Source organism: Panthera uncia, chromosome D1 (assembly GCF_023721935.1).
Source record: "Panthera uncia isolate 11264 chromosome D1, Puncia_PCG_1.0, whole genome shotgun sequence".
Lineage (NCBI taxonomy): Eukaryota > Metazoa > Chordata > Mammalia > Carnivora > Felidae > Panthera > Panthera uncia.
In genome coordinates, this window is record NC_064808.1 from 109,267,427 (window position 1) to 109,282,518 (window position 15,092).

Here is a 15,092-nt window from a genome sequence, read left to right on the forward strand (position 1 = left end):
TAATTTGCATCCAAGTTAGTTAGCATATAATGCAATAATGATTTTGGGAGTAGAATCCAGTGATTCATCCCCTACATAACACCCAGTGCTCATCGCAACAAGTGTCCTCCTTAATGCCCCTTGCCCATTTAGCCCATCCCCCCCACCCTCAACACCTCCAGCAACCCTCAGTTTGTTCTCTATATTTAGTAGTCTCTTATGTTTTGTCCCCCTCCTAGTTTTTATATTATTTTTGCTTCCCTTCCCTTACGTTCATCTGTTTTGTTTTTTACATTCCACATATGAGTGAAGTCCTTTGATATTTGTCTTTCTCTGACTAATTGCACTTAGAATACCCTCTAGTTCCATCCACACTGTTGCACATGGCAAGATTTAATTCTTTTTGATTGCCGAGTAATACTCCATTGTCTATATATACCACATCTTCTTTATCCATTCATCTGTTGATGGACATTTGGGCTCTTTCCATATTTTGGCTATTGTCAATAGTGCTGCTATAAACACTGGGGTGCATGTGTCCCTTTGAAACAACATACCTGTATCCCTTGGATAAATACCTAGTAGTACAATTGCTGGGTCATAGGGTAGTTCTATTTTCAATTTTTTAAGGAACTTCCATACTGTTCTCCAGAGTGGTTGCACCAGTTTGCATTCACGCCAGCAGGGCAAAAGGGTTCCTCTTTCTCCACATCTTCACCAACATCTGTCATTGCCTAAGTTGTTAATGTTAGCCATCGTGACAGGTATGAGGGGGCTATCTCATTGTGATTTTAATTTGTATTTCCCTGATGATGAGTGATGTTGAGCATTTTCTTCATACGTCTGTGGGAGGCTGGACCCCGGTGCCAGGCTGAGACCGGGTCGAACAAAGGCTCCCTGTTGACTCAGCCAACCCGGTGGTTCCCCCTCCCATTCTCCCACTTGCAAGGGCATACGAAAGCCTTGTCAAGGCTGAGAAAGTTAATTCCTGAAGCCTGTGGTCTGTGGGTGTTGGCAGTAATGTTACCCCCCCCCCCTTTTCTACCCCGGGTCAAATAGAAACAAACATGGGAACTGTGTTTTGCTAGCAATCTATCAACAAGGTCTTGCTGTGACCCGTTTAGAAAGTTCACAAGGTACACAGAACTAAATGTTTTGGCTGGCAGTGATCATGTGAAACCTGTTTATTCTGAGAATGACCTGATCCATAAGAGTCTTATAAAAGATTGTGTACAGCAACAATAAAGTCGTCACTTGGGCCATCAGCCCAGGGGACCCTCCTGTTCCCAAACTGGCTTCTCTCTCTTTTTTTCTTACATTCCCCTACCCTCAGGACCCTGATCTTGGTGTTTGTTGCGCCGGTTGCAACATACGTCGGTTGGCCATCTGGATGTCTTCTTTGGAGAAGTGTCTTCATGCCTTTTGCCCATTGCTTCACTGGATTATTTGTTTTGGGGAGTGTTGAGTTTGATAAGTTCTTTATAGATTTTGGATACTAACCCTTTATCTGATAAGTCATTTGCAAATATCTTCTCCCATTCCATAGGTTGCTTTTAGTTTTGCTGATTGTTTTCTTCGCTGTGCAGAAATTTTTATCTTTATGAAGTCCCAGTAGTTCATTTTTGCTTTCGTTTCCCTTGCCTCCAGAGATGTGTTGAGTAAGAAGGTGCTGCATCCAGTGTCAAAGAGGTTTTTGCCTGCTTTCTCCACTAGGATTTTGATGGCTTCCTTACATTTAGGTCATTCACTCATTTTATTTTTGTGTATGGTGTAAGAAAGTGGTCCAGGTTCAATATTCTGCATGTCGCTGTCCAGTTTTCTCAACCCCATTTGCTGGAGAGATTGTCTTTTTTCCATTGGATATTCCTTCCTGCTTTGTCAAAGATAAGTTAGCCATATGTTTGTGGGTGAACTTCTGGGTTGTGTATTCTGTTCCATTGATCTAAGTGTCTGTTTTTGTGCCAGTACCATACTGTCTTGATGATTACAGCTTTGTAATACAGCTTGAAGTCCTGGATTGTGATGCCTCCTGCTTTGGTGTTCTTTTTCAGGATTGCTTTGGCTATTTGGGGTCTTTTCTGGTTCCAGAAAAATTTTAGCATTGTTTGTTCTAGCTGTGTGAAGAATGCTGGTGTCATTTTGATAGGGGTTGCAGTGAATATGTATATTGGTTTGGGTAGTATCAACATTTTAACAGTATTTGTTCTACCAATTCATGACCTTGGAATGTCTTCCAATTTTTTGTGTGTCTTCTTCAATTTCTTTCATAAGCTTTCTACAGTTTTCAGTGTATAGATTTTTAACCTCTTTGGTTAGGTTTATTCCTAGGTATTTTATGGGTTTTGGTGCAATTGTAAATGGGATTGATTCCTTGATTTCTCTTTCTGCTGCTTCACTGTTGGTGTATAGAAATACAACCGATTTCTGTGCATTGATTTAACAACCTGCAATTGTGCTGAATTCATGGATCAGTTCTAGCAGTGTTTTGGTAGAATCTTTTGGGTTTTCCACATAGAGTATCATGTCATCTGCAAAGGATGAAACTTTGACTTCTTCCTTGACCATTTGGATGCCTTTTATTTCTTTGTGTTGTCTGACTGTTGAGGCTAGGACTTCCAATACTATGTTGAATAATAGTGGCAAGTGTAACATCCCTGTTGTGTTCCTGACCTTAAGGGAAAAGCTCTTAGTTCTTCCCCACCGAGGATGATATTAGCTGTGGGTCTTTTGTATATGACTTTTATAATCTTGAGGTATGATCCTCTATCCCCACTTTCTTAAGGGTTTTTAATCAAGAAGAGATGCTATATTTTGTCATGTGCTTTCTCTGTATCTACTGAGAGGATCTCTTTTCTTTTACTGATGTGATGAATCACATTGATTTGTGAATACTGAACCAGCCCTTCATTGCAGGTATAAATCCCACTTGATCGTGGTGAATAGTTCTTTTAATGTATTGTTGGATCTGGTTGGCTAGTGTCTTGTTGAGAATTTTTGCGTCCATGTTCATCAGGGAAATTGGGTCTATAGTTCTCGTTTTTAGTGGGGTCTGTCTGGTTTTGGAATCAATGTAATACTGGCCTCATAGAATGTCTTTGGCAGTTTCCCTTCCATTTCTAGTTTTTGGAACAGCTTCAAAAAGTAGGTGTTAACACTTCTTTAAATGTTTGGTAGAATTCCCCCTGGAAAGCTGTCAGGCCCTGGACTCTTGTTTTTTGAGAGAATTTTGACTACTAATTCAATTTCTTTACTGGTTATGGCTCTATTCAAATTTTCTATTTCTTCTTGTTTCACTTTTGGTGATTTATATGTTTCTACTAATTTGTCCACTTCTTCCAGGTTGCCTAATTTATTGGCATATAATTGGTCATAATATCTCTTATTATTGTTTGTATTTCTGAAGTGTTGGTTGTGATCTCTCCTCTTTCATTCCTGATTTTATTTATTTTCCTTTTTCTTTTTATCAAACTGGCTAGAAGTTTATCAATTTTGTTAATTCTTTCAAAGAACCAGCTCCAGGTTACATTGATCTGTTCTGTTTTATATTTTATTTTATGTTATGTTATGTTATGTTATGTTATGTTATGTTATGTTATTTTATTTTATTTTGGGGCAGCAGTATTGACTTCTGTTTTAATCTTTATTATTTCCTATTTCTTCTGCCAGTTTGGGGTTTATTTGCTGCTCTTTTCTAGCTCTGTAGGGGTAAGGTTAGGTTGTGTATCTGGGACCTTTCTTCCTTCTTTAGGAAGGCCTGGATTGCTATATACTTTCCTCTTCTGATCACCTTTGCTGCACATCAGAGGTTTTGGGCTGTGGTGTTATCATTTTCATTGGCTTCCATGTACTTGTTAGTTTTCTCTTTAACTTCTTGGTTAACTCATTCATTCTTTAATAGAATGTTCCTTAATCTTCAAGTATTTGTTGTCTTTCCAATTTTTTTCTTGTAGTTGATTTCAAGTTTCACGGTGTTGTGGTCTGAAAATATGCACGGTATGATCTCAATTTGTACTTTTGTACTTGTTGGGGGCTGATTTGTATCCCAGTATGCAATCTCCTCTGGCGAATGTTCCACATGCACTTGAGAAGAATGTATTCTGCTGCTTTAGGATGAAATGTTCTGAATATATCTTTTAAGTCCATCTGGTTCAATCCGTCATTCAAAGACACTGTTTCATTGTTGATTTTCTGCTTAGATGATCTGTCCACTGCTTTAAGTGGGGAGTCGAAGTCCCCTACTATTATTGTCAATGAGTTTATCTTTGTAATTGTTTTATATATTTGGGTACCTCCACGTTGGGGGCATAAATGTTTACAATGGTTGGACTCTCTTGGTGTACAGACCCCTTAATTATGATATAATGCCCTTCTTCATCTCGTTACAGTCTTTATTTTAAAATATAGATTGCCTGATAGGAGTATGGCAACTCCAGCTTTCCTTTGGCAACCATTAATATGATAGATGGTTCTCCATCCTTTTATTTTCAATCTTAAGGTGTCTTTAGGTCTAAAGTGGTTCTCTTGTAAACAGCATATAGATGGATCTTGTTTTCTTATCCATCTATTACCCTCTATCTTTTGATTGGAGCGTTTAGTCCATTGACATTTAGAGTGAATACTGAAAGATACGAATTTATTGCCATTGTGTTGCCTGTAGAGTTGGAGTTTCTGGTGGTGTTCTCTGGTGCTTTCTAGTCTTTGTTGCTTTTGGTCTTTTTTGTTTTGTTTCATCTTTTCTCCCCTCAGAGACTCCCCTTTGAAATTTCTTGCAGGGCTGGTTGAGTGGTCACAAACTCCTTTAGTTTTTGTTTGTCTGGGAAACTCTTTATCTCTCCTTCCATTTTGAAAACAGCCTTGCTGAATAAAGAATTCTTGGCCGCATATTTTTTCCAATGCAGCATGTTTAATATATCCTGCCACTCTTTCTGGTATGCCATGTTTCTGTGGATAGGTCTGCTGTGAATCTGATCTGTCTTCCCTTATAGGTTAAGGACTTTTTTTCTTTGCTGCTTTCATGATTCTTTGTCTGTATATTTTGTAAATGTGACTATGATATGCCTTGTTGATGGTCCGTTTTTGTTGAATCTAATGGAAGTCTGTGCTTCCTGGATTTTGATGTCTGTGTCTTTCCCCAGGTTAGGAAAGCTTTCCACTATGAGTTGCTCACATAACCCTTCTACCCCTTTTTCTCTCTCTTCATCTTCTGGGACTCCTATGACTCAGATGTTATTCCTTTTTAATTAGTCACTTTGTTCTCTAATTCTTGTATCATGCTCCTTTGCCTTAGTTTCCCTCTTTTTTCCTGCTTCATTATTCTCCATAAGTTTGTCCTCTACACTGTTGATTCACTACTCTGCTTCATCCATCCTTGCCACTGTGGCATACATTTGAGATTGCAGCTCAGTTACAACATTTTTTATTTCGCCCTGACTAGACTACTTATTTTATCTCCACACAAAGGGATTCTATGCTTTTTTCAACCCCAGTTAGTATTCTAGTATTTTTATGATTCTAAATGCGGGTTCAGACATCTTGTTGATATCTGTGTTAAGTCCCTGGCTATTTCTTCCTATTCCTTCTTTTGTGGTGAATTCCTTCTTTTTGTCATTTTGGAGGAAAAAAAAGAATTAATAAAAAATAAAATTAAAAAAATTCAAAACAATTCAAAAAAATCAAATAAAGGAAGCTAGATCTTACATGTATTTTCGTCTGGTTGTTGAAATAAGCTTGAAAGAATAGAGAAAAAAGGGATAGAAAATAAAAAAGACAAACCATTAAAAATAGAAAGGTATACAATAAAATAGAATAAAATGAAATAAAGTAAAATAGAATAAACAATTCACAAAAAAATAAAAATATGGAGTATATAGTAAAAGAAATTTTAAAACTTTTTCATAAAAACAGATAATGAAAATAATTTTTTTCTCTTTTTGCACCCAAGAATAAGAAAAAAAAAGGACTCGATGGACCAGCGCATAGAATGAAATTACATTCAGTTTCCCCTAGAAATCTAACTATGAAGCACTTTATAGTCTGTGCACTAAGCAGGCAGAGGGACTTGTAGTGGTCTTGTAGAGCATGTTCTTGGAGGGCACAGTTGGGTAAGCGCTTGGTGTGATAGCTCCATTCTCCACTAAGTGGTACTGCTTAGGTTACTGGGGTGGATCAGTGTGTGCGCATGTGCGTGTGCAGGAGAGGTGAAAATGGCATCACGCAGCTTCCCAGTCTCTAACACCAGAATTCTGTGCTCTCACCAAGCAGTCATCAGGCATGCCTCCTTTGTCTCTGGTTTCCATCCACTCCCCGCTTCTACACTGTCTATGTCCATGCTGTCAGCCTGCCAGGCAGTACCTCTCTCCCAAATTTTATGTCAGAAGGGGCTGTGCTTCCAAACCCCTCACTTCTGAGAGCCCTGCAGTTTGGACCTGCTCTAACCTTCTGGGGGAGGGTCTCCCCGAGCAATGGCTGGCTGCTGGCTGCCTCCAGGAATGCTCATGCAACCGTGCCACTGCAGAGGTCCAGAGACTGCCACCAGGTGCCAGCCTGCCCTAGAAAAAGTACGCACGACTGTGTAGCAGTAGTGGTTCAGGGACTATGACAAATCACAACACACAAATGGCACCAGGCTTCACTGTAACCTAATGTCCTTGTTCCAACACCACCAAACGTGGCTATTCTCCAAGGTCCATTGGCACCTATGCCCATGGAGAGACCACATAGCCTCTACCAAATGCCCTTCAAGCAGGTGAACCGTTTCTCCCCATGTGCCCCGAGGACCTCGCTGCCTGTTAATGGGGATTCACCTTTCCTCGCCACCAAAGCTCCACCAGCTATCGAGCTTTGGAGTTTCCAACTCTGTGCTCCCCTGTTTCTAGAGTCCTAATAGTGCCGAAACCCTCTCCTTTCTCCCTTTCTTGTTCAATCCCTTGTGGATGTTTCCACTCTTTCTCTTTCTCTCCAGCTGCTCTTGGGGGGCATGCTTTTCCTGCACTCCCCCCATCTCTGTCCTTTCTCTGCAATAGCTCCCTACCCTCCATGGCTTCTCTCTCCCCCAGTTCACCTCTTCGTGCCTCATATCTGCTGAGTTCTGTGGCTCAAGTTATGCAGATTGTTCTGTTAATCCTCAGATCAATTTTCTAGGTGTGCAGGATGGTTTGGTGTTGATCTAGCTGCATTTCAAGGACGAGAGAAGCAGAGAACTTCCACCTGCTCCACCATCTTGGCCCCTCCCTAGTACACACTTTTAACTTACTATGGTCTATCTTCAAATAACAATAAATATTAAGGGATGCTAATAAAACTTCAAATAATATTAATGAAACTTCACATATAGCATGAAAGTCTTATAACACTGTACTTCCATTTCCACTGCTAAATTAAGAAAAAAGGACAAAGAGAAGAATAAACTCTAAAGTTAAAATCTCTTCTAAAAAGAAAAAGTATATGTTCTCTTATCATGCACAAAAATGGTATTAAGTTAGGTATACTGAAAGAGAATTCCAAGATACTGGAGATTCTGGGTCTTCACAGGCCCCTGTGCTCTTATGTACATCAGTAGGAACTGATTTCCATTTGTACGTTTATCTAACAGAATTCTAGTTATAAGTGAAGCGAGAGACGAGGAGATGGGGCAATTCCATGCCAGCATTTGTAAGCCTTTGGAGAGGAGTATGTGGAGTTCAATGCTCACAAAGCAGGTGAGTGTCTCTTAGAACAAAGACCACTGTGTAGCTGTGTGATATAAGTAATGAGTAAGTGGTGGACAGGGTGGGAAGAACACAGATGTAGGAAACACCATGGGGATTGCAGTGTGGGCTCTGACACTTTATAGGATAGCATCCCCTTTCTGCTTTAGTTTTCTAAGTAGAAGGGGGATGATGAGAGCAGAAGATGAGCAAAGGGCTACAAAAGTGCTCTGAACTGGTAAAGTTTATGTAAAACGTGTGGTACTACTTTAATAGAAAAACGCCAATCATTCACTATTAATGATTACAATTCGGTTAAACATTTGATGACTTTTTAAAGCACTATTTGCATGAAGGTAGGTAAACTTTAGAAGAGGGAGCAATGATGGGGGTGGTCATCGACACTGGTGGGTGGGGCAGGGAAGCCTGAAGGTAACCACGGCTCCCACCTGTCTTCACAGAGTTCTGACCACAGACGGTGTGGGCACGCAGCAGAACCACGTCAATGTCTGACAACACGCAGAGTCAGGGTAACACAGAGTGTGATCACCACAGTCAGGGTTGGGGCCTAGGTGCTGTGGGTGCACCTGGTCTGGAGGACCCACTGTGAGACCCCTGCTGTCAAGGAGACCAGGGCAGGGACAGGAGTAAAGGACACACTGTGCAGCAGAGGAGATCTTAACTCTTAGACGCCCTGAGCCTCGGCAGTGCAGCTCCGTATGTAGAGATGCCCATCTGAACAGAGTGCACTGTTCAGCCAGAAGGACGAAATGATTTTGTACTGTATCTTTTCAATTCTTAGCTTTTAAATTGTAATTTAAAGCCTATGTCCTAATATGAAAAGAAGAGTAACAATATTTTACAGTATTGTTGTCTTTAACAAACATTGTAAGTATTGTGACTTTTTACAAAAGAAGTTTTAGTAGATTATCAGAATCTGTCAAACAAATAAAAGTAATAATTCTCTTAAGAAAAGTCTTACTCCAATCATGTCAGACACAGTAAAGAAAATGTCAAGTACTGAACTATTTCCTAAATTACATTAAATCATATCACTTAATACAGAACTTGTCACATTCAAATGTAATAAAACATTTACTTTTTATCTTGAAAGAAATGGGATAGTACTGGACCCACAATTTTTGGTAAAACTCATTGGAAAGTAAATGTCAGAAACTATTTTACGGATCTTGTCTTGGTGAAGGTCAGCCTGGTCTCAGCGGAGTCTCATCAGACACCCGGACACATCTCGAGACACTCTCTGGGGTATAATATAAATATGCTTTGCACGACATACTTTCATCCTCGGAAAGAAGTTTAATCAATTTGTTTTCAATATCACTGTTTTTGAAATACTTTTTGGCAAATTACAAAAAGTATTTCAAAAACAGTGATATTTTAGAGGCTGCATATCTCAATTCCAAGTGTAACACACAAACCTTCATTTAATACATTAATGAAGATTGTTTACACCCTCAACTCACCGTAATGAAGAAGTCATCCGGCCCTGTGCTGTGCCAAGTGTGCAAACACTGAGTAGAGCTCAGTGAGCCAAAGAAGAGAAAGACTTGCTATCAAGAATGAAAAATCTATGACCTCGCGAAAAACACCATCCCTTGGTCCTACTCATGGGAAATGTTCACATAATAAAGCCCATTGAATTTTTTACCTTTCAATATGGTCTTAATGTAAGCCACATTATTATACAATTATAAAAAATATTTCATTTTTTCAAGTGTTTATGCCCAAATTCACCCAGATGGTTTACAGGCCAGGTATGCCGATTAACACCACATATGACCCCCTCGATTACCCCACTCCAGGCCCTAACCACCTCTTGCTAGGGTGACTACACAATAACGTATGTGGCATCCCTACTTCTGTTAACTCGTTTTGCAGTGTTACCAGTCAGCTACTCCAAAAGCAGCTTTTTACATAAAAAAGTTCTCTTAAAGTAACAGTAACAAAAACAACTAAAATTTAGAGGGTGCTTGCTCTAAAGTGCCAAGCACTTTACCTATGAGTCAATTTAATTTCCATACCAATCCCTTAGAGTAGGTACCATTATTATCCTTATTTGACAAATAAGAAAACTAAGTTTAGGGGCACCTGGGAGGCTCAGTGGGTTAAGCATCCGACTCTCGATTTCGGCTCAGGTCATGGTCTCATGGTTTGTGGGATGGAGCCCCCCGTGATGCGGAGCCTGCTTGGGATTCTCCGTCTCCCTCTCTCTCTGCTTCTGCCCTGCTGGCATGCGCGCACACGCCTTCTCTCCCTCTCTCTCAAAAGAATGAAATCATGCCATTTACAACAACGTGGATGGAACTGGAAAGTATTATGCTAAGTGAAAGAAGTCAGTCAGAGAAAGATAACATGTTTTCACTCATATGTGGAATTTGAGAAACTTAACAGAAGACAACGGGGGAAGGGAAGGGGAAAAAATGGTGTCAAATAGAGGGCGAGGCAAACCATAAGAGACTCTTAAAGACAGTGAACAAACAGGGTTGCAGGGGGGTGGGGTGGGTTGGAGGATGGGCTAGATGGGGGATGGGCACTGAGGAGGGGACTTGTTGGGATGAACACTGGGTGTTGTATGTAAGTGATGAACCATGGGAAATCTACTCTCAAAACAAAGAGCTCACTATAAACTCTGTAGGTTAGCTAACTAGACAATAAATTATATTAGAAAATCATAATAAACTTAAAAAAAAAGTTTAGAGAGGCTTACGTGACTTGCCCACAGTCACACAGCTCCTAAGTGGCAGACAGACCTATTCCACAGGCCACATTCTTAGCCATTCTGTGTCATTATTTCTACATAAAAATACTCTTATTGCCTACAGATTTTAATCCCAACACCTTTTCTTCGGCTTTTTAAAAGACTGAAGATCTGACCTAAGCTTAATTTTCTACACTCCATTGTACACGAGTCCCCCTGAACTCTGTTCTCTACTGTACAAGCGGTGTTCTGCCATCAGTGTTACTCTCCTCCTACACCTAATTCCACTGTAATTAAATGTAACACCATACATCTTGCCCTTAGGCAGCATGTAGTTGGATTTTAAAGATATACACTCTCATGAAGATTAAAGTGTTGATAAATTTACATCTTTTACATTTATATGGAAGGGAGACCTGCCTGGGTTCATCTTGACTGTACAACTACTGGTGTAATAGTTAAGCCATTTAATACCTCTGTGTCTCTGGTTAGGTCACTTAACACATTCTGCCTCAGGATCCTCACACTAGAATAATGTTAACAGTAGCACCACCTTGTATTGTTAATGTGGTGATTAATGAGCTAATTAACGGAAAGTTCTTCAAAGCTCTTAGAATCCTGTGTTTCCTTGAAATGGTAAGAAGCTTTCATGATAGGTGATGTATCTACTTTAAATTAAAAATCAATTAGATACAACTTCTAGTGTAACATACTATAGTATTTTGATTATGATTGATTCAAGTAGTTGTAGCAACGCCATCTTCTATGTTCAAATAGACCAGACTTTAAGTTGAGCATCAGGGTTTTCCCTATGTTAAGGGTAAACAGTGTCAGGGCGTGGGGGGAGAATCAGACTCTTTTCTAAGTTCCTATAGAACCCAGGGACATCTTCTCCAGATGCCAAGTTCTGCAGGGTTTATCTTCTCCAAGTCACTAAAATAAACCTATGGCAGATACTCCAATCATTTTGTTTCTCCCTATGGATCTGTAATACATGGATTTTACTGACGTTTACATGTCTGTACGTACACACATACATACATGTTACACACATGCTAATTATTCAGCAAGAGACATGATTTCCCTTTCTTCTGCTAAAAGTACCTTGATTTTTCCACCAGATAACCATCCCTCCCTTACTTGCAGTATACACGTTAACAGATGAAGCTGAATCTATCTCCAGCTGCTGGGACGGGCATTCAGGCGAAGCCCTACCGATGAGAGCTTTGCAAATCCTGCCCAGAGAACAACCAAGGGACTACACAAGCCAATCATTTTGGATTACAGCTAATCCCAAGATTTTTGCTTGAGTTACCGGGAAAAAGGTTTCTTTTCTGTTGGACTTGGAGCTCAGAGGATAATAAGACTCAGACTGCCAGGATACCACCATGTACAGAGAACCTGCCCCAAAGTGAAATCAACACACATACATACATATATATACACACACACACACACATACATAGACACACGCATACATATATACACATCCACTCATACACACATACATATATACACACATACATATAAATGTACACATGCATACATACATACACATCCATCCATACACACATACATATATACACATATACATACACATGCATACACACACACATACACACACACATGCATGCATAATACACACATACATACACATATACACACACGCATGCATATACACATATATACACACCCATCCATACATGCACACACACACATACACACACATGCATACATGCATACATACATATATATGTACACATGCATACATATACACACATCATATATACACACACATACATATATACACATCCATCTATATGTACACACATACATATATGCATACACATACATACATATATACACATCCACCCATATGTAGACACGTACACATATACACATACATATATACACACATACACACCCATCCATACTTACACACATACATATATACACACACATGCACACATACATATATACACACATGCATATATACACATCCATCCATACGTATACACATACATATATACACACATACATATATACACACATGTGCATACACACCTACATGTATACATGCATGCATACATACACATACGTATATACACACATACATATACATATATCCATATGTACACGCACATGTACATATATACACACCCACCCATCCATACACACATACATATATATACACACATACATATACACATACACACATATATACACATACATACATATATATACACACATACGCATTCATATATACACATCCATACACACACACATACATATACAAACATACACACCTATGTGCATATATACACATACATACATATATACAAAAACACATGCACACATATACATGTGTGTATGTCTATGCACTCACATACGACGTGCCTAGACAGGTAGATAAACAACACAAGCTAAGATCCTAGTGACAATTTGAAGCCCCTGCCTCAAGCTGACTTCATGTTGGCCCCCCTGGAATCCTCCACTTATATCAGCCAATGAATTCCTACCTGGCTTAAGCTAGTTTGACTTGGATTTTCTATTACTATTAACTGTAAGACTTGACAAATGTATACATAATGGAACAGTCACTTTTTATAAGGAAATAAAAACATGTGTCCTTAAGTGGGCTTACCTTTTGGTTTAGTAAAGCGCTGGCCAGTTTCTGTACTTCTGAACTCAGTAAGGTGGTCCCTCTGATGACTTTGCTGAGAGCGGCAAGAGACTGGTGGACGGTCTGCACTAAGCGAATGGCATTGAACTGTTCCAGGACGATGAAGGACAGTACTGGAGACCCTTGTCGATCGTTAGGAGGACACACCTTCTGATGAATCAGGTTGGAGTTCTAAAAGAACAGTATGCCATGTCATCCTTCTGGAAACGTGGCATAAACTGCTGACACCACAACACTTCACAAGGTACTAAGATCCTCTGTGGTCCCACTCGGTTTTGAAACCCTGGTGTCTTAAGGTGGCCGCATGTGTTACATGTGGAACCACACAGGAAAGGGGGTAGGCAGGGGTCTGGGGGAGCCACACTTAGCAGCAGTGGTCCGCATAGCAGCAAGAATGGGGATCGATGGCCCCTCTGAGCCAATGCCGAGAGCACAGTACAGCTACACTACGAATACACAGAGAAGAAATCACGCTTTCAAACAAATGTGAATGGATATTTAATTCAAATACGTATGAGCTAAAATCACCATGAATAAATTACAACATCCAAACAGCATAATTTGTGGTGAAACTACTGAGGGATTACAGTTATATCTTTAGTCAGCTGATTATTTTAGGGAAAGCCTTTTTTCTAATGACTAAATACATTTGAGTAAATTGTGTTCCTTTGAAGAATGGCTTTGACATTTTAAAGTTCATCTTGTCATTAAAAAGCTAAGTGTATTCAGAGAAAATCATTATGTGATTATGGAGCTGCTGGGGGAAATGGTTATGGATACTTTAAATCTTAACTATGAAGCAAGGATTATCTTTTAGACAAGGAAACCTACCCTAACTGGGCACAAAATAGGTGCAAATCCAGGATTTTGTATTTTAACTGAAATAATTTTCTAACTAGGATACTATATTAGACTTAAGTAAAATGACACACGAAGTAGTATTTTGTTTTTAACAGAGATTTTAGAAGATGGTTCTCTCTCAGAGTATTTTTGTCACCCATGGAAATTCTAGCATTGACTACGCCAAAGGTTAGCAATTTTTCCCACAAAGGTCCAGAGAGCAAACACACCAGGCTTTGTGGGTCCTAAGTTCTCTGTCATAATTACTCAACTATGCTGTTGTGGTGTCGAAGTGGCCACAGACAGCACAGAAATGAAAAGACAAGGCAGGGTTTCAATAAAACTATTTCCAGAAAATGAGGGCAGGTGTGTCCCTTGGGTGGTACTTTGCCAGGCTCTAGGGGACATTATCACTGACTCATGCATTGGTCTATGTGACATCAAGGTCCTCTGAGATATGTGACTCGATGACACTGGTAAGACTGCGGTCTCTTGTACGTTTACCCGCGGTGTATACAACAATGACCAACAAGTGCACAGAGGCGGTGGTTTCTCCTGGTCACATGGCCATGTCTTTGTCCAACATACTTTTTCTAGGATAAGGAAGATATTAAAAGACTCAACATACAATCATTTTAAAGAGCCAAAAAACAAACTAGAAACAGACACAACAGATAGGTAGTTCTACAAAGGTTACAGAAAAGGGGGTAATATCTTCATTTCCATGCAGTAGTAAGTTCACTTTCATCCTCTGGTAATTCTTCATTCTTCTCTAGATAACTATTTCCTAAAATCTTTCTGGGGCAGAAACCACCTTTCCTGAGTCTTAATCCCTATGATTAAGCCCAAACCAAGAGTTTACTCAATTCAAAAACAGAAATGAGTGTGTGACTTAAGGTTTCAGTTAAGGGAGTGCTTCATTCTTGCGATCATGGGGAGGCTCGGGGAGAGCACACGGCTAACGAGAGACACTCCAGGGCCACGCAGATCCCACTGGGCCTCCGGATAAGAGACAATGGTTTCTTTCCAGCAGCCGGAAACTAAGAGACCCCAAGGTAGAGTAGAGAACAGGTGCAGTGGTTCTGGGACAACAGGGGGACGGCTCTTTCTGTCTGTCTGTCTGTCTGTCTCTCTCTCTCTCTCTCTCTCTCACACACACACACACACACACACACACACACGTGTA

General features: G+C 39.9%; 1 protein-coding gene across 4 annotated transcripts in view; it reads right to left on the reverse strand.

Annotated features, from left to right (window-relative positions):
* DYNC2H1 (dynein cytoplasmic 2 heavy chain 1) overlaps positions 1-15,092 on the reverse strand; it is a 348,288-nt gene that overhangs the window by 70,770 nt on the left and 262,426 nt on the right. For all 4 annotated transcript variants that reach the window (XR_007454148.1, XM_049614182.1, XM_049614176.1 and 1 more), the window contains exon 84: positions 13,028-13,237. Coding sequence is in view for 3 of the 4 variants with exons in the window: in XM_049614182.1 (XP_049470139.1) it covers positions 13,028-13,237 (210 nt within the window). In the remaining variant the exon portion in view is untranslated. The remainder of the gene's footprint in view (positions 1-13,027; positions 13,238-15,092) is intronic.